Below are 22,325 nucleotides of genomic sequence, written 5' to 3'. Positions count from 1 at the left end.
TTATTATCCTTTTTTCTTTTTGTTTTTCTAGTATTTCTTCCTCGTCCCTCTTAACATCTTTGGGCTTAGAAGGTGCAACCCCTAAAATGCCTTGACCTTGGTCTTTCTTTGGATAAGAGTGAGAGCCATAAGATTTTAAAGTAGGCTTCCTTTTAAGTTGTTGCTCTACCCTTATGCAAAGTTGGACTAGGTCATCTAGGTCCCTATAAGGAAGGGGCCCTTAACTTATAGGGTAGGGTGCCTTTAATTTGTAGGGTGCCCTACAAACCTAAAATGGCCAAAATACAAGGCCCAAAAGAAGGAAAACCTATTCTAATATTTACAAAGAGAAGTGGACTCATACTTAGCCCTTGGGCCCAAAATCTACCCTAAGGCTCATGAGAACCCTAGGGCCTCCTCCTGCATCTTTGGCCCAATCTTCTTGGAGTCTTCTATCCAATACCCTTGGGGGGTAGGATTGCATCATTTTGGATTTTTCTTGTGGGATTGAAGAGAAAGATTGGTTTTCTATTAGAGAATTGTGTGCATAGTGTTTGAACTAGTGTTCTCTATATAGTGTATGTTCTAAGAGGACTTAGAACAAATTGGATGTAGGTCTGGATTGGACTGAACCAATATAAACTCTTGTGTGATTCTCTTATTCTTTATAACTCTGTGTTTTGTAATCATCTTGGGAGTGAGATCAATTTCAAAGGGTCATCATAAAAGTTTCTATTTACGCACGGGGGGAGGGCGAGGCGAGACTCGATGGGTTCGTCTAATAGAGGGTTCGAGAGTTGTTTACGCACAGAGAAGGTATTAGCACCCCATGCGTCCATCATAAGGGATGACAACCTTTAATCGAGTGTGCAAAACATGACTTCAAAATTATGTATTTTCCCTTTTTATGTTTATTATTTTTTCCTTTTTTATGTTTTTTTTACTTTTTTGGGGTCGACAAGGGTATTGCCCTCGCTCCTACGTATCCTCAGGTGCGATGAGGAACTCAGACCTACGTAGTTCTTTAAGTCTGAAATTTTGTGTGTTACATTGATTTTATCTTTTTTTGAAAGATTGATTTTAAATGCGAACAAAAGTCATTTAAGGCATTGGACCTTGAAACGTTGTACCTCGAAACGATGTTTTAAATGCTTTGATGAATGGGAAGCCTAGGGAAAATGAAGAAAATGAGGGAGGAACCCATGCTGTGACTGCCATTCCTACATGGCCAAATTCCCCACCAGCTCAACAATATCAATACTCGGCCAATATCAGTCCTTCTCATTACCCACCACCCTGCCAGTCAAGAATGCCCAATCAAACCACAAAGGTCACCCCTAAATCAGCCATAAAGCCCGCCTGCTGCACATCCAATACCAAACACCACCTCTAACACAAACCAAAATACCAACCAAGGAAGGAATTTTCCAGCAAAGCAGCCTGTAGAATTCACCCCAATTCCAATGTTGTATGCCGACTTACTCCCATATCTACTCAATAATGCAATGGTAGCCATAACCCCAGCCAAGGTTCCTCAACCTCCATTTTTTCGAGGATACTACTCGAATGCAACATGTGCTTATCATGGAAGAGTTCCGGGGCATTCCATTGAGCATTGTATGACCTTGAAACATAAGGTGCAAAGTCTGATTGATACAGGTTGGCTAAAATTTGAGGAAGATAATCGCTTGTGAATTCTAACATTGGCAAGCGACCCTATGCATGGGCCAGTTTGAAGGTTGTTGTTAGATGTCTCCAATGACTCATTAGGATTTTCAAGTTTATGCCATTATTGTAAACCATAGTCACAATGCTAATAATATGGATAAATTTGATGTCCTTATCTCATTGTCTCACAATTGCATCTTTGCTTATTTAACTTCCATTGGAATGTGAATGTAAGCCGTTGGTCAATTTGCTCAAGCGACCTACACTGCTAAGTTTGATTCCCAAGTTTGTTCAATCAGAAATCGCTCGTTCTACACGTTTGGTAAGGATGTCGTAAATGATGAGTAAAAAGTAAAAATAAATGTTTGATTGACTGTGTTTCAAATAAAAAGTACAGACATTCATGTGGCCTCATTTTATCATTCCCAAAAGTTTCTTTTAGAGAGAAAAGTGAGTTATCAAGGACAGGATTCATTCGACTTAACCTGTCAATTGAAAATCCTTTAAATGTTTCTCGTCCTAGAAAATTCATTTTCGAGAATATGCACAGTTTCTTTCATTTTCCCTTGCTACAAGGTCGTGACAAAAGGCAACAATAGATACCTCAGAGCCCTACACTGGGGCAATGAGAGGCACTGTGCATGAGCCTCAAGCCAACCTAGGGGCAGATCAGAAGTTTTTAATCGTTAGGTCGAGAACCCACCCGAAAGGGCGGCCTAAGCAAAAATTAGGGTAATAAAAAAGAACAATCAGAAGCATGTTATTAAGGTTTTGTCCCAAAATCCAAACTACAAAAGGATCTAAGTCAAGATTTGAAATGACACATGGCCATGTTTCAACATCCCAAAAACTAATTTATCCTTTGCTACCCCTTCTAAGACTATCAAGTCCGTTGGCATGCAGAGACAATCAAGGTCATTTGCTTCTCTTCAAAGACTTCAATGTCTTTCGACCAAGACTATCACAATCTTCTTTGCCCCAAGACTATCAAGTCCGTTGGCATGCAGAGACAATCAAGGACATCTGCCTCTTTTCGAAGACTTCAATGTCTTTCGACCAAGACTATCACAATCTTCTTTGCCTCAAGACTATCAAGTCCGTTGGCATGCAGAGACAATCAAGGTTATCTTCCTCTTTTTGAAGACTTCAATGTCTTTAGTCCAAGACTATCACAGTCTTCTTTGCCTCAGAGACTATCAAGTCTGTTGGCAAGCAGAGACAATCAAGGTCATCTGCCCCTTTACTTTTCAAAGACTATCATAGTCTTTTGTCTTGCGGAGACAATCAGGGTCATCCACCTTTACTTTTCAAAGACTATCATAGTCTTTTGTACTGCAGAGACAATCAGGGTCATTCGCCTTTACTTTTCAAATACTTTCATAGTCTTCCTTACGCTTTCAAAAGGCAACAATGCCTTCAATTACATTTCAAAGACGACAATGTCTCCATCTCAAAGACTTCAATGTCTTTTGTCCTTGTGCTTCATAGGACTCGACGTCCTCTGTTTCTATGCTTTTTAAAAAATAAAATAAAATAAGAGGAAAATAAAAAAAAATGAAAAAAAAATGAAAAAAGAAAAGAAAAAAGAAGAACTTCAATGTCCTCATGTTTTCTCGGTTTCACTTCCTTGGTTTTCGCCAGTGGCCCGGTCGAATAGCAAGATCGCTCGAATGAAATTAGTGTCTTTATCTTTACTTCCCTTTTATTTCCAATAAAAGATAAGTAAAGAGGAGCAATTGTCATACCCTAATTTCGTCCGGGGACCTTCATTTGATAACATTTTGATTCTTGCTAGCCGAATTGAGCTGCTTAACACCAATTGCCGCACAATCTATAAGGTTTTTCGACGTTTCGGAAAAGAATGCGGAAAATACTCAAAAGGGAGGGCAAAAGGGTCATTTTTACACTTTTTCATACCTCTGGCTTGCCTGGACCACCAAAATAACTTTATGGTGAAGTAACCAGCTCACTTGGGCGAGCAAGGTTGCTTTAGAATGAAGTAACAGCTCGCCTGGGCGAGCTACCTTCATCCCAAATGGCTTGTTTTGCTATAAATAGGCGTGAAGGGAGGCTGAGGAAGGGGTCCTAAGGACCAGAGGTCCAGAATTGAGAAGAAAGATTAGAAAAGAAGAAGAAAGAAGAGAAAAAGAAGCTAAAATGCCGCCAAATCGCGACTGTAATCGATTTCTACATCGTTCTTCATTCGTTCTTTGGTCGTTCTTCGTTCTTCATCTGATTAGTTTTTATTTTTAAGTTTTGAATTCACCCTATGGACCCTTAGGAGTCCTCTTTATTGTTTTGTGCATCTTCATCTCCTTCTCCTATCATCGGTAATTGCTTTTCTTTTGTAAAGTAAGTTTTAACCGATCGTTAGTACCACAATTTATCTTCAAGGGATTGAAGGTTAATAAACAAAAAAACCAAAATAAAACCAACTCATAAACTTCTTCATTTCATAAAAAAAAAATCAAGAGATTGTTTCAAGGTCCAACGCCTTAACGATTCTCTCCGCTTTTCAAAAGTTTAAAACATCGTTTCGAGGTCCAATGCCTTAAATGACTTTTGTTCGCATTTAAAATCAATCTTTTAAAAAAATATAAAATCAATGTAACACATAAAATTTCAGACTTAAAGAACTACGTAGGTCTGAGTTCCTCATCGCACCTGAGGATACGTAGGAGCGAGGGCAATACCCTTGTCGACCCCAAAAAAGTAAAAAAAAATAAAAAAGGGAAAAAATAATAAACATAAAAAGGGAAAATACATAATTTTGAAGTTATGTTTTGCACACTCTATTAAAGGTTGCAGTCCTTTGTGACGGACACGTGGGGTGCTAATACCTTCCCCATGCATAAACAACTCCCGAACCCTCATTTTCAAAATTCACAGACCATCGTCTTTTTGGTTTTTCTAGCGTTTTCCTCGAATAAACATTGGTGGAGACTTCGCGCGTTTTCCTTGCTTGGAAGACGCACCCATCGAGTCTCGCGTCGCTCTCCCATCGAAGGGTAGGTTGCGACAATCTGAAATCAATGAAGAAGAAGAAGAAGTGGAAGAAGAGCTTGAGGAGGAAGCTATGCAGGGTGATATGCTAATGGTGAGAAGGCTCTTGGGAAGTCAGATACAGCCACAAGACGAAACCCAAAGAGAAAATATTTTCCACACCAGATGTACGATTAATGGTAAGTTTTGCTCTTTAATTGTTGATGGAGGAAGTTGTACCAATGTTGCAAGTTCCAGGTTAGTGTGCAAACTAAATTTGGATACTAAGCCCCATGCTAGGCCATACAAACTTCAGTAGCTTAGTGAAGATGAAGAGGTAAAAGTGACTCAGCAGGTTGAGGTGTGTCTCACCATTGGAAGATACAATGATAGGGTGTTGTGTGATGTGGTTCCAATGGAGGCAACTCATGTACTATTGGGAAGACCTTGGTAGTATCACACCAAAGCAGTGAATGATGGCTTCACCAACAAGATTTCTTTCTAGCACCATGACTGGAAGATTATTCTTAAACCTTTATCCCCTAGAGAAATGTGTGATGATCAAATCAGAATGAGAGAAAAGAGAGAACAAGAGAAAGAAAAGAGTGAGGCACCAAAGAGGAATAGGAAAAAGAAGAGTGATACACCTGAGAGAAAATTTAATTGTTTAGCAAAGGCAATTGAAGTGAAGAAAGTGTTACTTGCTTGTGAACCACTTTATCTACTGTATTACAAAGACAATAAAATTTTCACTGATAATTCTAATGAGTTAACTATTTCTGTTTCTCCTAGTGTTGAATTCTTATTGCAGGAATTTAAAGATGTCTTTCCTAAAGAGATTCCTCATGGATTGTCACCCTTAAGAGGCATAGAACATCAAATTGACCTCTTTCCAGGAGCTTCATTGCCTAACAGGACAGCTTACAAAAGCAATCCCCAAGAGACTGATGTTGTTGATTTATTTTTCAAGGAAGTGGTGTGTCTCCAAGGACTACCAAGAAGCATCATTCCAAACCGAGACACCAAGTTCCTTAGTCACTTTTGGAGAACACTATGGGGTAGGGTTGAATTAAAGCTTCTCTTTTCCACCACATGTTATCCTCAAACCAATTGCCAAAGTGGGCATAAGGATGCACAGGATAAAGTTGAGTATGTGAAAAGATTGCATGAGCAAGCGAAGGCTCAAATTACAAAGAAGAATGAAAGTTATGCCTAGCAAGCCAACAAGAACAAGAAGAAAGTGGTACTTGAACCAGGTGATGATTATGAACATTTAAGGGCAAATGCTTTCTAAGAAGGAGGGAATGATGAGAATCCTAAAACTTCCCAAATACAGGGACCTATGACCAGGAGTAGGACCAAACAGTCAGTGAATACCCTCTAACAAATGGTAGTAGACATACTTAACAAGGCCCAAGTGGAGAAGGATGAAGGCCTAGAGGCAGAGGCACTACCAAGAATATTAATTGTTGCTAAAGACCCAGACTAATTTGAAGGCCCATGCCAAATATGTTTTATTTTTTTATTTATAATTTTTTCATTGTAATTTTGGCCCAAATTGATTTGCAGGCCCATGTCTATTTCTATCTTTTTGTTCAGATACACTATATGTATTGGTTTTCGTTTTCAATAAAGGGACTTTTGGCATTTTGCAAATATTTTGTGAGAGCTTCTCTTTGAGTTCCTTGTTGAACCAATCTCAGACTTATCAAGGTAATCCTTGTGGCGTCTACCTTGACTTATCTTCACTCTCTGAAAGTGGAGTCATCCAAACTCTGTGACCTGTATCAAGCGATCCGCTCCTAGTAAGGATCACATCAGGGTTAAATCATAAATCATGTGTTTTGTCAAAGGAAATTCAAGGATAAGATTGTATCGAGGAAAATGTTTGATAGACACTCCAAATGTTATCCAATATTTAGAGAGAGAAAGAGCAAAGAAAAAATATAGGTATGATAGGATTTATGATGAGATAAGAAGAGAAAGATAGATAAAAATGAAAAGTATTAGTGAAATGTTTAAAATAAAAGGTGATTCATGTTTTTTTTAATCGGCAAAGATACAATAATATTAATGAAGAAAGGGTATAAGGGATACCCAAAAGTGTACAAAATGATTTCATTCTCGAAGCTTATCCATGAGACATTTTTCCCCCTCCCCTAACCTTCTACCAACCAAGACATCAAACCATTTAGAGACACTCTTCCCCCCACAAACCTTCCTAAGATCTTTTCACCAAACAGACTCACCACTCTTATCTTTCCCTTCCAAAATATTTCTCCATCCACTACATACTTTGACATCAAAATTTTACTCCAAAGACTATCATTTTAGTGAAAAAAGGTTCCACCTCCATTTAACAGATAGAACTTCATTAAATAGTGTAATGTCTTTAACCCCCAAACCACCACAATCCCTAGGACTACAAACCTTCTCCCAACTCATCCAACATATTTTCTTTTACCTCCTCACTCCCACCCCAAAGAAAGTTTATTTGAATGCACTCAATCTTCTTAATCACACATGCATCCTTACTCTTGTAACAAAGACAAATTTTAACTATGGTTTTCACTTAATTGAAAAATAATATTTACAGTGCTATTATTATTTATAGATTGCAAAAAAGAGTTAAAATTGTAATACAATTATATAATAATGTGTGGGAACGAAATCACTAGTCCCACCCTCCCTGCCTCACTTGGTACCCACCAATTAAAATTTGCCACATTAGTTAAATTCGCATGTGACTATCACATGATTTCTTCTTTGCCAGTCTCTTTCCATTCTATCCCAAACTCGTATGTTGCCCCTACCGCTCCCCTTGGCCTCTACTCCTTCCGCCTTCTTCAATCCCAAACTAATTTCAAATCCAATTCACATTGTTATTACTAATATTTAAATCAATTTTAATATAAATTGATTAAATTCTGTACACAATGGCCTTGGTGGCATGAGCTGAAGTTATATACCAATAATTACAAAAGAAAGAGGGAGCTCATATCAGTTCCCAACCCACCAAAACCAAAAATGATATGCAAATTAAATAACAGGACAATATGCCCCTCCATTATAAGCCTACCAGAAAATCATGACTGGGATATAATGCGGCACAAAAAATGGCCTAGAACACCAAATTAAAAGACTAGAAACCATCCACATTAATTTGATAATATCGATTAAAAATTCAAAGTGAGCCGAAATACATTTCGGCTAGCCTTATCTCCACAAGATCTCAAAATAATCAAATGATTTGTGCTAAGAAGGGGAATATGCTTCTTGACTATGGATTCCCAAGCCACTCTGGAAAGCGCTTGGTGTAGGTGAATGAAGAAGGGGGAAGATAGGATCTTGTGTGAAAGACAAAGGTTGAAAACTTTAAATGAAAGCAATAAATCAAAGCAGTAAAGGAAAGTAGTAAAGAAAATGCTATAAAGGAAAATAATAATGGTTGAAAATGTTAAAGATAAAATGCAAGATAAAATAGACATGTGTTTGATTGATTGTATTTCTAAAATTTGAAGTACAAGGTGTGTTAATAAGCTGAGAAATCATATAAATCTTGAAGTTAATGGGTAGTTTACAAGATTGTGGTGAACCCTCCTAATACATCATGGGTTGCAATCACTACTCATTTTTTCTAGTCATGATTCATAACCTCCAACAACTTCCCACTATGCATTTTGGAATTCCAAACTGTTGCACAACTTGCTTTCTATTTTTACGGAACCATTTTCTTTTCTTTTGATGCTTGGATGCACTATCCATTAACTTTGTTTTTTGTCATAATCTTAACCAACTTATCAACCATTTCCATCAAGATATTTTTTATTTTTTCCATTGCCAATAGAGTAAAAGTTTGCATGATTTTAATTGATAATACTAATAATGCAATTTGATATATACAAAAGTTTGAAGGTGGAGGGAGTCGAGGAGGCAGCAGTAGCTGGTTGAAGACAAAAATTGGGATAAAATGGAAAGTGAATGCAAGAAATCTCATGATAATCACGTGTGAACTTTTATTGATGTGACAAATTTTAATTGGTGGGACACCGAGTGAGACAGGGAGGGTGGGATTGGTAATTTCATTTCATAAAGTGTGTTACAAACTATGAATCAATGAGATTTAAGTCCAACAAAAGAAGTTATTAGTTTTCATATAGTAATTAATCACACCTACAAAGTTTGACTAAATAGATTGATCTATTTCCTTGATTTTTAAGCCTCATAAAAAATTAATTTGTAGGCATTATATAGTTAGGGGATATTAGTGTGAAAAAATAACAAAATAATCAATCACAAATGAAATTTCTATTTAGACATGTTAAATATGTTTAGTGTTATTAAATGAAAAAATGCATGTGAAAAATAAAAATCACAAGTTATTAAAATAAATATATTTATTATTTTTCATTCAACTATCATAATTATGTCTGATGCAGAAAAAAGAAATCATTACGCTTTCTTTTTATAGTTGGAAAAGATGATCGATTTACGCTGAATTTTATAATCATTAATCACTAAACATGTCTTATTCATGGTTAGCATAATATTGGTGCTGAGTATAGCTTTGCTGATCATATTGTTAAAAGATCTGACTGATTATGTTTAGTTAGGTCTTTCCTCCTAACCATATTTTTTTAATTCATAAGATCTAAATCCAAGTCCTTGATGAAGGAAATCGAATCCAGTATTACTTGAACTAACGACTTGTTGGTAAACATGCCTTATTTGAGCAGGGAATCAAATATTATTATTTTTTATTTGTTTTTAAAATGATGTTGTATATTATGATTTTAAAATATTAATTTTAAGTTATAGGGAATGCAACAACTGAGAGCGTGTTTTCACACCACAAGCCAACTAATTAAATTACACTTAAAACACATTTTATAGGGTCACACTTAATGTTGAGGGTCCTATAACCTGTCTTATAGTTATAGTTTGGATTGGTTCTGCCTTCTGGAAGAATGTCCCTGTTTGGAGTTTTGAGAAGGTATTTCCTAGTTGGCATCCATTCCTACAAGTAATCCATACGCTACATGAGCAAACAAAAAGATACTTTTCAAAGCTATTGGAATTTATATATCATCGATCTTGTATGATATAGGCTCTTAAAATGGCTAGTAAGGATGGAAGTCTCGGGCACATGACCTTGAATCTCGTGGCCTTGACGTACTGTAGATCGGTCGATTTGTCCACCTTGCACGTGCGGTAATGAGTTGAGCAACCTTTATTTGCCTTTTGATCTAATAAAAAAAATTGATAATTATTTTGAATTTCAAATTCAATGCTTACCGTAAAACGTTAGTTTTTTATGTGTCATCTTCTTATTGCGATCAATTACGGGATTTCCGATTTATATTTTTACCGTTTTATTAATTAGTGACAAGATTTATGCTTTTAACTTTTTAATTAACGTACAATTATGTTTTTATACTATTCTTTTATATAAAGAGCTCTCCTCAGGAATGTAAAAAGAGAAATTCTCTCTCTTCTCTTTCTGAAATCCTTTTTCTATTCTTGGGTTTGAGTTTTCGCCCTTTTAGTTCTGTAGCTTCAGCATGTCTGAAAAAGTTCCTATTGTATTCTGGGAACTTGCATGGATATATATCGCAAATAAGTTCTTTAGTAAATAACAAAACATGCCTTGGGAAACAATTGTTGGTGATCTTCAACCGCGGTTCCAGCATTACTGCTCCTTTGTCCTGTGTTTTTGCGGTATGACTTTTTACATAGTTTCAATTAAAACAGAGTTCCAATTTGAGTTGCTGATCACTTAAATTGCAACTACATAAACTAACGACAAAACAAATGTTGCAGTTCATAAAAAAACGCCTTCTTGATATGGCAAAAAAGTAATCATTTTATTTAATTTATAAGAATCAGATTAAAAGTGAATTAAACTATATATAACGATGACATCTTGATTGAATACAAGCTTTGTCACCATATATTTCAAATTAAATTAAAACTTGCACATTTTATAAATAATTTCACGTTGAAAGAGCTGTTAGAACTTAATAAATTAATATAACTAGTCAGTAGTCATTGCATACAAAACTTGTTAATGCTGTAGGGGTCAGCAAGCCACATACATATTAGTGTTTATGCTGTGGGAGCATAGTCATAAAAAATTAAACATCATTATCATTGTCACCTTCCACGCATGCAACAAGGTTTAAGCCAGAATCTCCATTCCCGTTACGATTATAATCTCCTCCAATGCAAACTTTAGGTGCATAAACGTACCAATCATCACCATTAATGTCCGTCATATGAATTCTTCTTGCACCCTAAATTTTTTTCCTTGGAAATGGATTCTATTTTGCTTCTGGGACTAGTAAGAAAAGTGAAATCTACGTCCGCATCTACCAAAGGGTCATCTGAACCTACCACAAGCTCATCCTCGGCAACAGGGGCATATTCCCGTTGCCTACGAGCCGATGCTGTAGGCTTTCGCTGTTAGGGAGTATCATCTGAATCATGACGATACTCTCTCCCCAGAGCTCTGCCAATAACCGTACCTAAGGCACGACCTAAGCCTCTAGTCCTAATCATGATCTGCAAATGTTTACCACAAATTTCATCACTGATTAACACAATTTCATTTATAACAATAGTGGAAGTTAGTTAACTATATATTGTTGGGGGTTGAGTTAGGCACGTTTCATTTATAACAATAGTGTTAAGTCATGCTGATGTGTCATTATTTTCTCCTATTTCTTACCCCTTTCTGTCACCATTTTAATTACTGATTAGCCTTAGTTGTCAAATTAATTATGCATTTTTATCATTTGGGCCTACTTGACTAATTCTGTGTTTTAATTTAATTTCAGGAGAATTATAAGCAATTGGGCTTGGATTCGAAATTGGACTGAACCAGCTTGGACTTGAAGAGAGTAGACAATTTTATTTGTCGTCCAGTTTTATTTCATTTTGTTTTTGGGCTGTATTTTTGTAATTGGGCCACCAGACCATATTTTAGTGAGCCCAGCTGCTATGGTTTTAAGGGAGGCTGGTTATTGTTCACGTAGGCAGAGATTGTAGGGTTTCATTTTCAGTTTTTAGGGTTACTATTCACGCATGGTACTGTTCACGTAGAACTGCATTTTCGTTTTCTGCTTCAAATTCCAGTTTCATTTTCTGCTTATAATGCCATTTTCGCTTTCATTTCTGTTTTCTAATTTCAGTTCGCTTCTGCCTTTGATTTCCTATTCGTTTCTGCATCTTGTTTCCAATTGCAATTTCATTTTCAGTTTCTGTTTGTAGATTCATTTTCGTTTCTGTGTTGCAATTAGTTTCCAATTGCTGTTTTCGTTTCTGCCATTAATGGAAGACTAAATCTCTAGTGTTGTTTTCTCTTGAGGATTAAGCATAGCTCTCTTTGTGGTTTTGTTATTAATATTAAATTCTGATCAGTTTTTCCCCTTCGCCAATTATTCTGTATTGTTGCTGATATTAATCCATGCATGCTTAATGCTTGATTAATTGTCTCCGTGCTTAATTAACGTTCATGCTTAATGGACATGTGAGAGGGATTAATTGGTGTATGTGTTACTTAATCACATAATGACAGCCATGTGTTAATTTTCACTTAGTAAATTAATTTCGGGTTGGATTAAGTGGTTGAATTGATAAGGGATATATTCTAGTAACCTAGGATAAGAGACTTACTTTTGGATCAAGGGGAAACAACATGTTTTAGTTCTATTATCTTTTTAATTCAAGTTTGCTTGCTGTTTAAATTACAAAAAGAAACAACCCCCCCCCCCCCCCCCCCCCCCCCGCCCATTTTGTTACTGTTTTATTATTATTTGTTATGAACTTTTGTTTGATCATTGCTCACTGGGAGACGACCTAGGATCACTTCCTAGATACTGCATTTTAATGTTTATTTGATTCGGGTATGGCCCCGATTACATGCTGATAGACACTTGTTGACTGAATAATGTTAAGACAATGCTTTTTCCTTTGCAGTCACTTGAACTTGAAGTTGGAGAGGCAAAGATCATTCCAGCTCAGAAAGCTCAAGAGGCATCTTGTATTCTTGCTAAATTTGAAGAAGCACAAGATACAATGAGAGAAGCAGATATTATGATCAACGAATTTGTGATAGCTAATGAGTAAATGAAGATATATATAGAAAGATTGAAAGACAGGGAAATGACTTTACTCAATGAGAATGGTACATAAGTCAGCAATATTGAAAGCTTACAAATTGTTGTTGATTTGAAGCATAAGGAGATAGAGAACCTTGTTGAATCAAGTCTAGTACAAACAACGGATCTAATTGTTACGTATGATGATGTCATTAAAGGCATCCAATTGTCGATGGCAAAAAATTTCAAGTCTTTAGCTTGTGATTTAGAGTGCTTGAAGTCTCAATGTTTATATTCCACTAAATTGATACAGCCATGGCTTCAGAAGATATGGTCTGATATAGTTTTTAAAGATTGTGTTATGTCTGTGCTACATCTCTGTCACATAGGTATTTTACTTGAAATGGTAACTGGGATGCATGCAGAAAATGGTTTGCTTTCGCACGGCTTGTGTGAATCGAACTCTGTCATAAGTGATTTCAAGGAACATCCCTTTTAGATCAAGAGAAACTACTGAAATAGAAAGTAGTGGCCATTGAGTGTGAGAGGCCGAATTTTTTTATGGCAGATTGGTATGCCAAAGACTTTGAATCACTTATCCATGCATCTGAATTGAAGGATGTTACTTGCTCTAATCATGCATTGAAGGGTGAACTTGTTGAAGCTAACAGAAACAATGGAGATGACAAAGAGCTTAGAACATAAAAATCTGAGTAGTGATCTGGATGAAAGAATATGGTAATGAATCGACCGCATAACATATATCGGTGTGTGACTGCATGCAGTCATGCAGGATTATTAGAAGAGGGTTGGAAAGTTTTTGAATCAATCAAAGTTCTTGATGTAGACCACTATGCATGTATGATTGACATGCTAGGTCGAGTTGGTAAATTAGAAGAAGCTGTGAAATTGATTCAGAGCATGTCAATGGAGCCCCATACTGGAATCTATGGACCTCTGTTAAATGCTACCAACATCCATAAACGAGTTGAACTTGGGGAACTTGCTGCAGCTAAACTGTTCAAGGTTGAACCACATAATTTCGGCAATTACATGTTGCTTTCTAACATTTATGCTTTGGCTGGCAGGCGAAAAGATGTTGGCAAAGTTAGGGATAAAATGAGAAAACAGGGAGTGAAAAAAACAATTGCCATGAGCTGGGTAAAGCATAACTCATAAGTTCATTATGGAAAACTGATCACATGAACAATTAGATATCTCTAATGATGGAAACTTGCTTGTGGAGCTTCTATGGAGGCTGGATCTTTGAGCTTCAATGAGGTCCTTTAATGGTGATTTTCCACCATGGAGATGCAGCGGAAGACAAAGGAGAAGAGGTAAGAGGCGGCGCCATCCACTAGGGAATAAGCCATGAAAGAAGGAGCTTCACCACCAAGATGAGCCTTGGATAAGAAGCTTGGAGAGGATGCTTCAATGGAGGAAAAGAAAGAAGGAGAGAAAGAGAGAGGGGGGAGCACGAAATTGAAGGAAGAAAAAGGGAGAGAAGTTGAACTTTGAGTTGTGTCTCACAAGACTCTCATTCATCAAAGTTACAACAAGTGTTACACATGCTTCTATTTATAGACTAGGTAGCTTCCTTGAGAAGCTTTCTTGAGAAAACTTCCTTGAGAAGCTTCTTTGAGAAAACTTCCTTGAGAAGCTAGAGCTTAGCTACACACACCCCTCTCATAACTAAGCTCACCTCCTTGAGAAGCTTCCTTAAGAAGATTCCTAAAGAAGCTAGAGCTTAGCTACACATACCTCTCTAATAGCTAAGCTCACCTCCTTGAGATGAGAAGCTAGAACTTAGCTACACACCCCCTATAATAGCTAAGCTCACCCCCATGACAAAAAACATGAAAATACAAAAAAAAGTCCTTACTACAAAGACTACTCAAAATGCCCCGAAATACAAGGCTAAAACCCTATACTACTAGAATGGCCAAAATACAAGGCCCAAACGAAGGAAAAACCTATTCTAATATTTACAAAGATAAGCGGGCTTATACTTAGCCCATGGGCTCGAAATCTACCCTAAGGCTCATGAGAACCCTAGGGCCTTCCCTTGGATCTCTAGCCCAATCTACTTGGAGTCTTCTACCCAATGCCCTTGCGGGATAGGATTGCATCATCTAATCTACTACCACATCTCTAGGTTAAATTGAGAAGGGCAGAATATGTAATTCACAAAATTTGGGTATTGAGGATGTTGAATTACAAGAAAAGGAAGAGATAGTGGGTGTTTACAGTACGATGTTGGCTACTTGTTCCGCTTCTAGTCAGTGATATAAGGTCAATAATAAGAGAATGGGAAAGTTTAAGGATGTGTCCACACCACCATAAAAGCATCAAGGTCATATATAAGTTACAAGGAAGAAAGATAATTGTCAACGATAACACCAGACTTCACTGCCTCAGCTAAGTCATGTTGTTCTTGCAAAGATTAATTGTAAGTTGGACGATATCTATGTTTTCAAAATAAGACTACACCTGCTTATTTGAATTTGCAGTTATATATTTATTATGTTTTATGAATTTTTATACATATCTAGATATGTATCTTGCACTATATCATATAAATTCTTTGAATAATTGAATGACTGTATTACGTATCGTATCTCATACATGTAATGTACTTGTGCATCAAATAAAAAACTGCATAATTATTGCATCCTAAATATATACAATACAAACCAAAAGGCCTCAAAACTAATATCAACTTCAATTCAAACCAAAAATCCAAAAAACCAAACCAAAAAGCCTTAACATGTTCAAACAATTCAAACATTATACAATAACAAACCAAAAAAACCTCAAAACCAAATTTTAAACCAATATCAACTTCATCAAATAATGAACGCATAATTTCAAACTTATTTCATTACTCAATCGTACTCTACTTCAGCCTAAAAGTCTCAAAACTAACCCTAAACCCTAATAAAAACCATTTTCATAATTTATAACATATTTTCCATTTTTTAAAATTAAAATACACTTTTACGGATCAACTTGATCCATGTTATGCTTGTTTCATCCGTAAACCTACATCCTACTACGAATCATCTACCTCGTACTTGATTCGTGTGACTCTTACGGATCAATTTGATCCATAAGAGGGAACCCCATCCAAAAGACTATTACGGATCAAGTTGATCCATATACATCTTGCGGATCAACTTGATCCATATACATCTTGCGGATCAACTTGATCCGTGTTATGCTTGTTTCATCCATAAACCTACATCCTACTATGGATCATCTACCTTGTACTTGATCCGTATGCTAAACCCTGTCACCTACCCTAAAGTGAATCTACTGAATCCTTATGCAGATCAACTTAAACACATTACAAACCAAAAAACAAGTAGAAACAAAAACCATGGGGAGAAGAGGCTTACCTCGATGTCGACAGTGGAGCACGCCCTCAATGCCGTCAAAGCAAAGCTCCAAAGCAACGCATGACAAACATGGATGAAGAAGAAGACGACGGTGCAACAAGAAGCAGAGCGGCCCAAGAAGAGTCGCGTCAGAGAAGGAAGGGGAGGCACTAGGTGCACAGACGGAAAAGAGAAGGAGAAGAGAAATGTGGGTGTAGCACCCTTTTGTTTTAAAAAAAATACCCAGGGATATTTTTGTCCATTAACATAATATGTTGGGTGCACCTAGCATCTCCCAAAGTGAAAGTGTTATGGTAGTCGTATAGGTTACGGACCAGCCCACTCCAGTAGAGGCCCAAAACACTGCCACAAAGGAATATGCATGAGGCAAGGACCATGAAGATGAAGGAAAAATTATAAAAGGACCTTTGTCCTATGGGGAAATTCAATCTCACTCTTTCACTCATTTTGAGATAACCAACATATTTAATTGCAATTCTAGTGAAATATTCTCATCACACCGTCACCCCGATTATTATATTACCCTGGATTTTAATACTCTCGAACTCAAATCACATCAGAAAGCTATAAGATACAAAATAGTGGTCTAAATTTATTTTGAGATCGTTTTAGTTAACAAGACTCACTTTATATATAGAAAGAAGAAAAGAAAGTGTTGAACTCGTTTTGGCACTAGCAAGTCACAGGGAGAGTGTGGATTTTTACATAGGATGTGAGCATGACTCCGTGCCTAGATATGTAAATGAAATATTGTCCCGCCACATTGGAAATTCTCTTGGCAATCAAGCTACACATTGGAGAGGTTCAGAATGACAACACATATTCGTGCTATAAGATGGTGAAAATAAAATTGAGAGGAATCTTGAAGTGGATAGTTGGACAATATAAAAAGTGTACAAAAATGTTTTGTTTTTCTAACAACTAGAATATGTGATACAACTTTTGTTACTTATTCCTTTGATTTTGAGGATATTTTAAAGATGTGTTTGTACATGAAAAGATAAAGACAAATGAAGGATGAAAATAATTATATACATTGTTACATATTGTATACCAATTATTTAATATTCACCTAATAATAGAACCGTAAAACACATGGTTAGGGTGTAAATTTTAAGGGTTTTTTAAGATCAACAATTATAGGAAACCATTAGGATCTTGAAATCTATGATTCTCACACAATAATTAGAGAGTAAGATATACCTTTTTCGATAGTGAGATCTCTATCGAGTCTCCGATGCATCTTGGTTTTCTTGAAAGATGAAGAAAGGAAGATTTCACTCCTTTGACTTTTCTTTTTATCTCTCTATGTTTGTGATGATTAGGGTTTTAAGAGAACACCTTTATGTCAGGAAGGGAACCTTGTTTCATGTTAATGGGATTAACCCTTTTTTAAACCACTATTTCCATCAAATAGTAGTTATTTCTAGAAACTTTTCCAATTTAACCCAATTACAATTTAGTCCTTAATTATTAATTATTTATTTATTAGTTCATGCATAAGTCACACGCCTCTCACATGGGACATTAATTCTTACATTCTCCCACTTGACTTATGTGACATTACCAAACAAAATGGACTAAATAAATATATAGATTAAACTAAAATAATGCACATTAAAATGACTAAATTGTTCTATACATTGGGTACATCATAATTTCATGATTAAGAATAGGAACCAATTTGAGTCATGGCGGTTGTACATCACTTAATCAGCATAGTCCCTTCCATGTACTACAAATTAATTTTCTCCTTAATATGACCATTAGTTAGGAGTACATAATTGGTCCAACATAATGTCTTTATTCAAGACAAAACATGTTAACATTATTCTAATACAAATATGTATGCTAACATAGAGAACAGGTAATTAGAAACACATCATAAATGAGCTCAGAGTGTCAGTAAAATGCATAAGGTAAATTACACTTAATGATCATCAATAACAATAATGCCCATATTTTCAACATGTTTTATAAATGTTTTGGGTGGTAATCCCTTGTCAAAGGGTCAACTATCATAAGGTTTGTGCTAATATGTTTTATTGACACTCTTTGTTTCTGAACTTCTTCCTTCACGGCAAAGTACATTAATTTCATATGCTTATCACTCTTAGAGTACTTATCATTCTTAGAGAAAAATACTGCTGCAGAGTTATCATAATATAGTTTCAGTGGTCTAGCAATACTATCAACAATTCAAAGCCTTGAAATAAAGTTCTACAGCCAATTAGCCTGAATTATAGCCTCAAAACATGCTACAAAATTCAGCTTACATGATAGATGTAGCAACAACTGATTGCTTTGCACTCTTCCACAATATTGCTCTGATTAAAAGAAATTCATAGCCAAGAGTAGATTTTCTCGTATCCACACATCCAACAAAGTCTAAGTCTGAATACCCAATCACCTCAAGGTGATAAGACCTCCTATATGTAATCATATGATCTTTTGTTCCCTGTAAGTATCTCAAAATCTTCTTTGAAGCTTTCTAATGTTCCATTCTCGGATTGCTTTGATATCTTTCTAACATTCCAGCTGCAAAGCTTATATCTGGTCGAGTACAGATCTGAGCATACATAATACCTCAACTCATCCAAATCAATCAAATAATTGAATAACACAAGAAATACATTAAACATCAATTTTCGTTAGTGAAATTTCAGGGCATTACATAAGGGGGGTCTGTCCAACTCTTGAACCGCTTGTTGTTGAACTTCCTTGAACATGTTGCTGCTTTGAAATTTTTGAGCTTGATGTCATGTCCTGAATCTATGTGCTAAGATATTTTCCTTGATATTTTTATGCCAAAAATAAGTTCTTGGCATGCTAAAACATAGAGTTAGCCTTAAATTTCACCCAAATCAGAGTTTCCTAGCAAAAGTTACAAATAAAACAAGTTTCAGGACCTTTAGTAAAATGAAAAATGTGACACCCTCTACCCCGACATACATATAAATAAATAAAACATATAAAAATACATATAAAAAAATTTATGTGGGTAAAAGGTTCACATTCACTTCACTATGACCAAATAAAACTTATTAAAAGCATATCCGGCTCAGAACAAGGCCGTCAAAGTTTACAAAGGAAATTTTGTTAAATCAGTGAGGTAAAATAAAATAAATTAAAATCATGCAATTAAATTAAAAACTCATTCCCAATGTCACATCCTATCAGAGCATTGTATCTTAGTGTCCTCTAGCATGAGATTCTTTAAAGTCATCAACCTAGTCATCTGCTCCCACGAATACAAGATTCGAGATTATCACAGGATCCAAACACAAATAGCACACTGGATCCAAACACAAATAGCAAAGACATAATGAATATAAATTATAAAAGTATTCACAGCATAGCTTGAAATTCTGATACTGGGGACAGATGTCGTACAGGATGTCACGACATCACGCTTCAGAACATGCAGATTGTATTTGACAGTGTGCACAGTTTAAGCAAGTAAATAACACAAGAGAATTGTTAACCCAGTTCGGTGCAACCTCACCTACATCTGGGGGCTACCAAGCCAGGGAGGAAATCCACTAAAATAGTGTTAGTTCAAGGTCTAACAGCCACTATTTACAACCTTCTCACCTAACCACTACCCGTGCGATCTCTACCTAAGAGCCACTCTTAGATATGAGAAACCCCGCTCACTCCCTCTCAAACACTCTCCCGTGTTTACAATCAAATCAAATACACACCAGAGATCAACTCTGAACAAAAGAGATCAACTCTACACACTAGAGATCAACTCTACACACAAGAGATCAACTCTACACACTCAGGTCCAACACTTGATGTTAGGGTACCATCAAGGTGGCTCACAAAACACTCAAGTCCCAAAACTCACAAAATAACTCTTCAATCCCGGACTTGGTACAGAACTCGTGCAGCCTCCATGTTTATATAGCAATGTGCGTTTCTGGGCTGCAACGGCTTGTGCTGGAGGAGATCTATCATTCTTCCTGAAAATCTGCAGTTAAAGAACTAAAAGATACAGTTTGATCTTTTAGTTTTTATCTTTAATCTTTAATCCCTGAACGAACTCTTCTACTTTGAAATTCGAACTTTAATTATCTTTTAATTCGTTCCAGAAGATAAATCATCTTATCTCTTGCTAACTGCACAATAATCTGTTAAAGATATAACAGAATTATATGTCCAGTATTATCGGGCCGGATGTCAGGACATCGTATCCGACATCGTGGATCCTGCAGCTTCACTACTTGACTTTTATCTTGCATTGTACAGCAACTCCAGTATTCTCGGGCAGGATGTCAGGACATTGTATCCGACATCGTGGATCCTGCAACTTCAATTCTTCATTTGACATTTTATCTTGCCTTGTGCATTGTGCAGCCCGATCTTATTCTTTGACATAACGTTGGACATCATGTGCAGCAACTCCAGCTTTCCTTCATTGTCTAAGTGCTTATGTTTTAACAAAATCTTAGCCAATCTTTTAAAACTCCGTAGAGCTAAGCACTAACATAGCTCAACTTAATACAATCCACGTCACTTCACCACTTTATCATTTAAAATTCATTTTTCAATCACCAATCACATTACACATGAATCACGCACTCGGGTCAAGACATAATAACACTCATCAATTTCATAATAAATAATTAGCAAGCGTTATGCAAAAATTATACTAAGATTCAAGCCTATATGCAATGTGGTACCATGTCAGTGAAAAACCACACTGGGGCGCTTAGGAGTACATAACAACCATATGGGATCAACATAGGCTTAAAGGAGGACTCAAACCGAGTGTCTTTAACCCCAAGGCCCTAGACTATGAAGAATCTGTTAGGGCCTCACCTTCTTGATTCAGGTCCAAACCCTAAAACAATTTTTGCACACTCATGAATTATACAATATCCACGACCTCGCACTCATGTTTCAAACATGTTTAACACATTGTGCTACAATTTAACACTTTAGGTTCCTAACTAAGAATCCTACACTTTCCCATTAACACTGCACATAAACACTTTTCTCAAGGTAAACACCAGTCGGGTTATTGTATAATTCATAGCTCACAACACAAGTATTGTCACATCAAGTGTTAACCACACACTTATTCATAACCAAATCTCATGTCCAGAATTTAACATCTCATTAATCACAATCCACCATCACATGTTTACGTGTATCTCATAAATTAACACATGTTCAACTTTGCATCATACTCAATCTCAATAACAATATTATGATCTCAATGCAACATCTTATCTCACATTTCATCACATATTCAATTTATCACTTACACACAATTTCAATCACAATTTCATGATTCCAATATAACAATCTCACAATTATAATTATACATGAAGAATTAAAATATAATAAACATCTCAAAATAAACATCAATTTGATCCCCAAGGATCCCTACACATGTTCATTCTAACCCCAATTGCGATAAACTCATCCCTTACCTCTAAGCGGGCTCACTTGCGTAGTTCGACAGTGATAATGGTGTCTCTAGCAGTTCTTTAAAATTTCTCAAGTTTTTACTCTGTTTGCTCTGAGGGTTTCCAAGTGTTAGAGAGAAGGAGAAAAGATTGTAGCCTCCATTTCACTGTCAACGTGTGAGACTAAACTCCCTCTGCATAAAAAATATTTCACAAATCCCAATGGTGAGAATGTGTGAAAATGGGTTCTGAAGGCGGTGTCCAACTTTCACAATGATCCAACATTTGACGAGTACAAAATCGTAGTTTTACTGGGACAGGTTTTGGGTGTATGCGGGAAAAGAGAAAGCTCAATGTGAGGGATATTTCTTCCACCATAGAGATTATCCCACAAATCCCAATGGTGGGTGTGTCCAAAAATATGTTTTGCACCATGTACACAAATTGCACGACAATTCAATGGTTATTGTATCCCGGATTGTTGTTTTACTGAGCCAGGTTTGAGTTTATGCAGGAAAAAGAGAGGATTTTGGGAAAAGAAGAAAGGAAAACGGATTTTAGAAGAAAAGCGAGCATAGAGACATGTCGTAAATGGAAAAAGTGACCTATTATATCTCTATTTATAGCTAGGGTACTCTTGACCTTTTATTTACTATATTTTTTTACTTATTTAATTTATAAAAAAGAATTCTATTTTATTTCCTATCAAATGAATAAATAAAATATCCTTTTTATTTTCCTTCAAACCATTATTTTAATTAATAAATTTATTTCTCCTT

The 22,325-nt window shown here is 36.2% G+C and overlaps 1 protein-coding gene across 1 annotated transcript in view; it reads left to right on the top strand.

Moving 5' to 3' along the window:
* Nucleotides 1–12,756, top strand: part of LOC100804891 (probable serine/threonine-protein kinase dyrk2) — an 82,907-nt gene extending 70,151 nt beyond the window's left edge. Inside the window, exon 8 of the mRNA XM_041014651.1 lies at nucleotides 12,607–12,756. Coding sequence (XP_040870585.1) covers nucleotides 12,607–12,756 — 150 coding nt within the window. The remainder of the gene's footprint in view (nucleotides 1–12,606) is intronic.
* Nucleotides 12,757–22,325: the final 9,569 nt, after the last annotated feature.

Source organism: Glycine max, chromosome 4, assembly GCF_000004515.6.
Source record: "Glycine max cultivar Williams 82 chromosome 4, Glycine_max_v4.0, whole genome shotgun sequence".
NCBI classification, from domain to species: Eukaryota; Viridiplantae; Streptophyta; class Magnoliopsida; order Fabales; family Fabaceae; genus Glycine; species Glycine max.
This window is presented reverse-complemented; position numbering and strand designations above follow the sequence as displayed.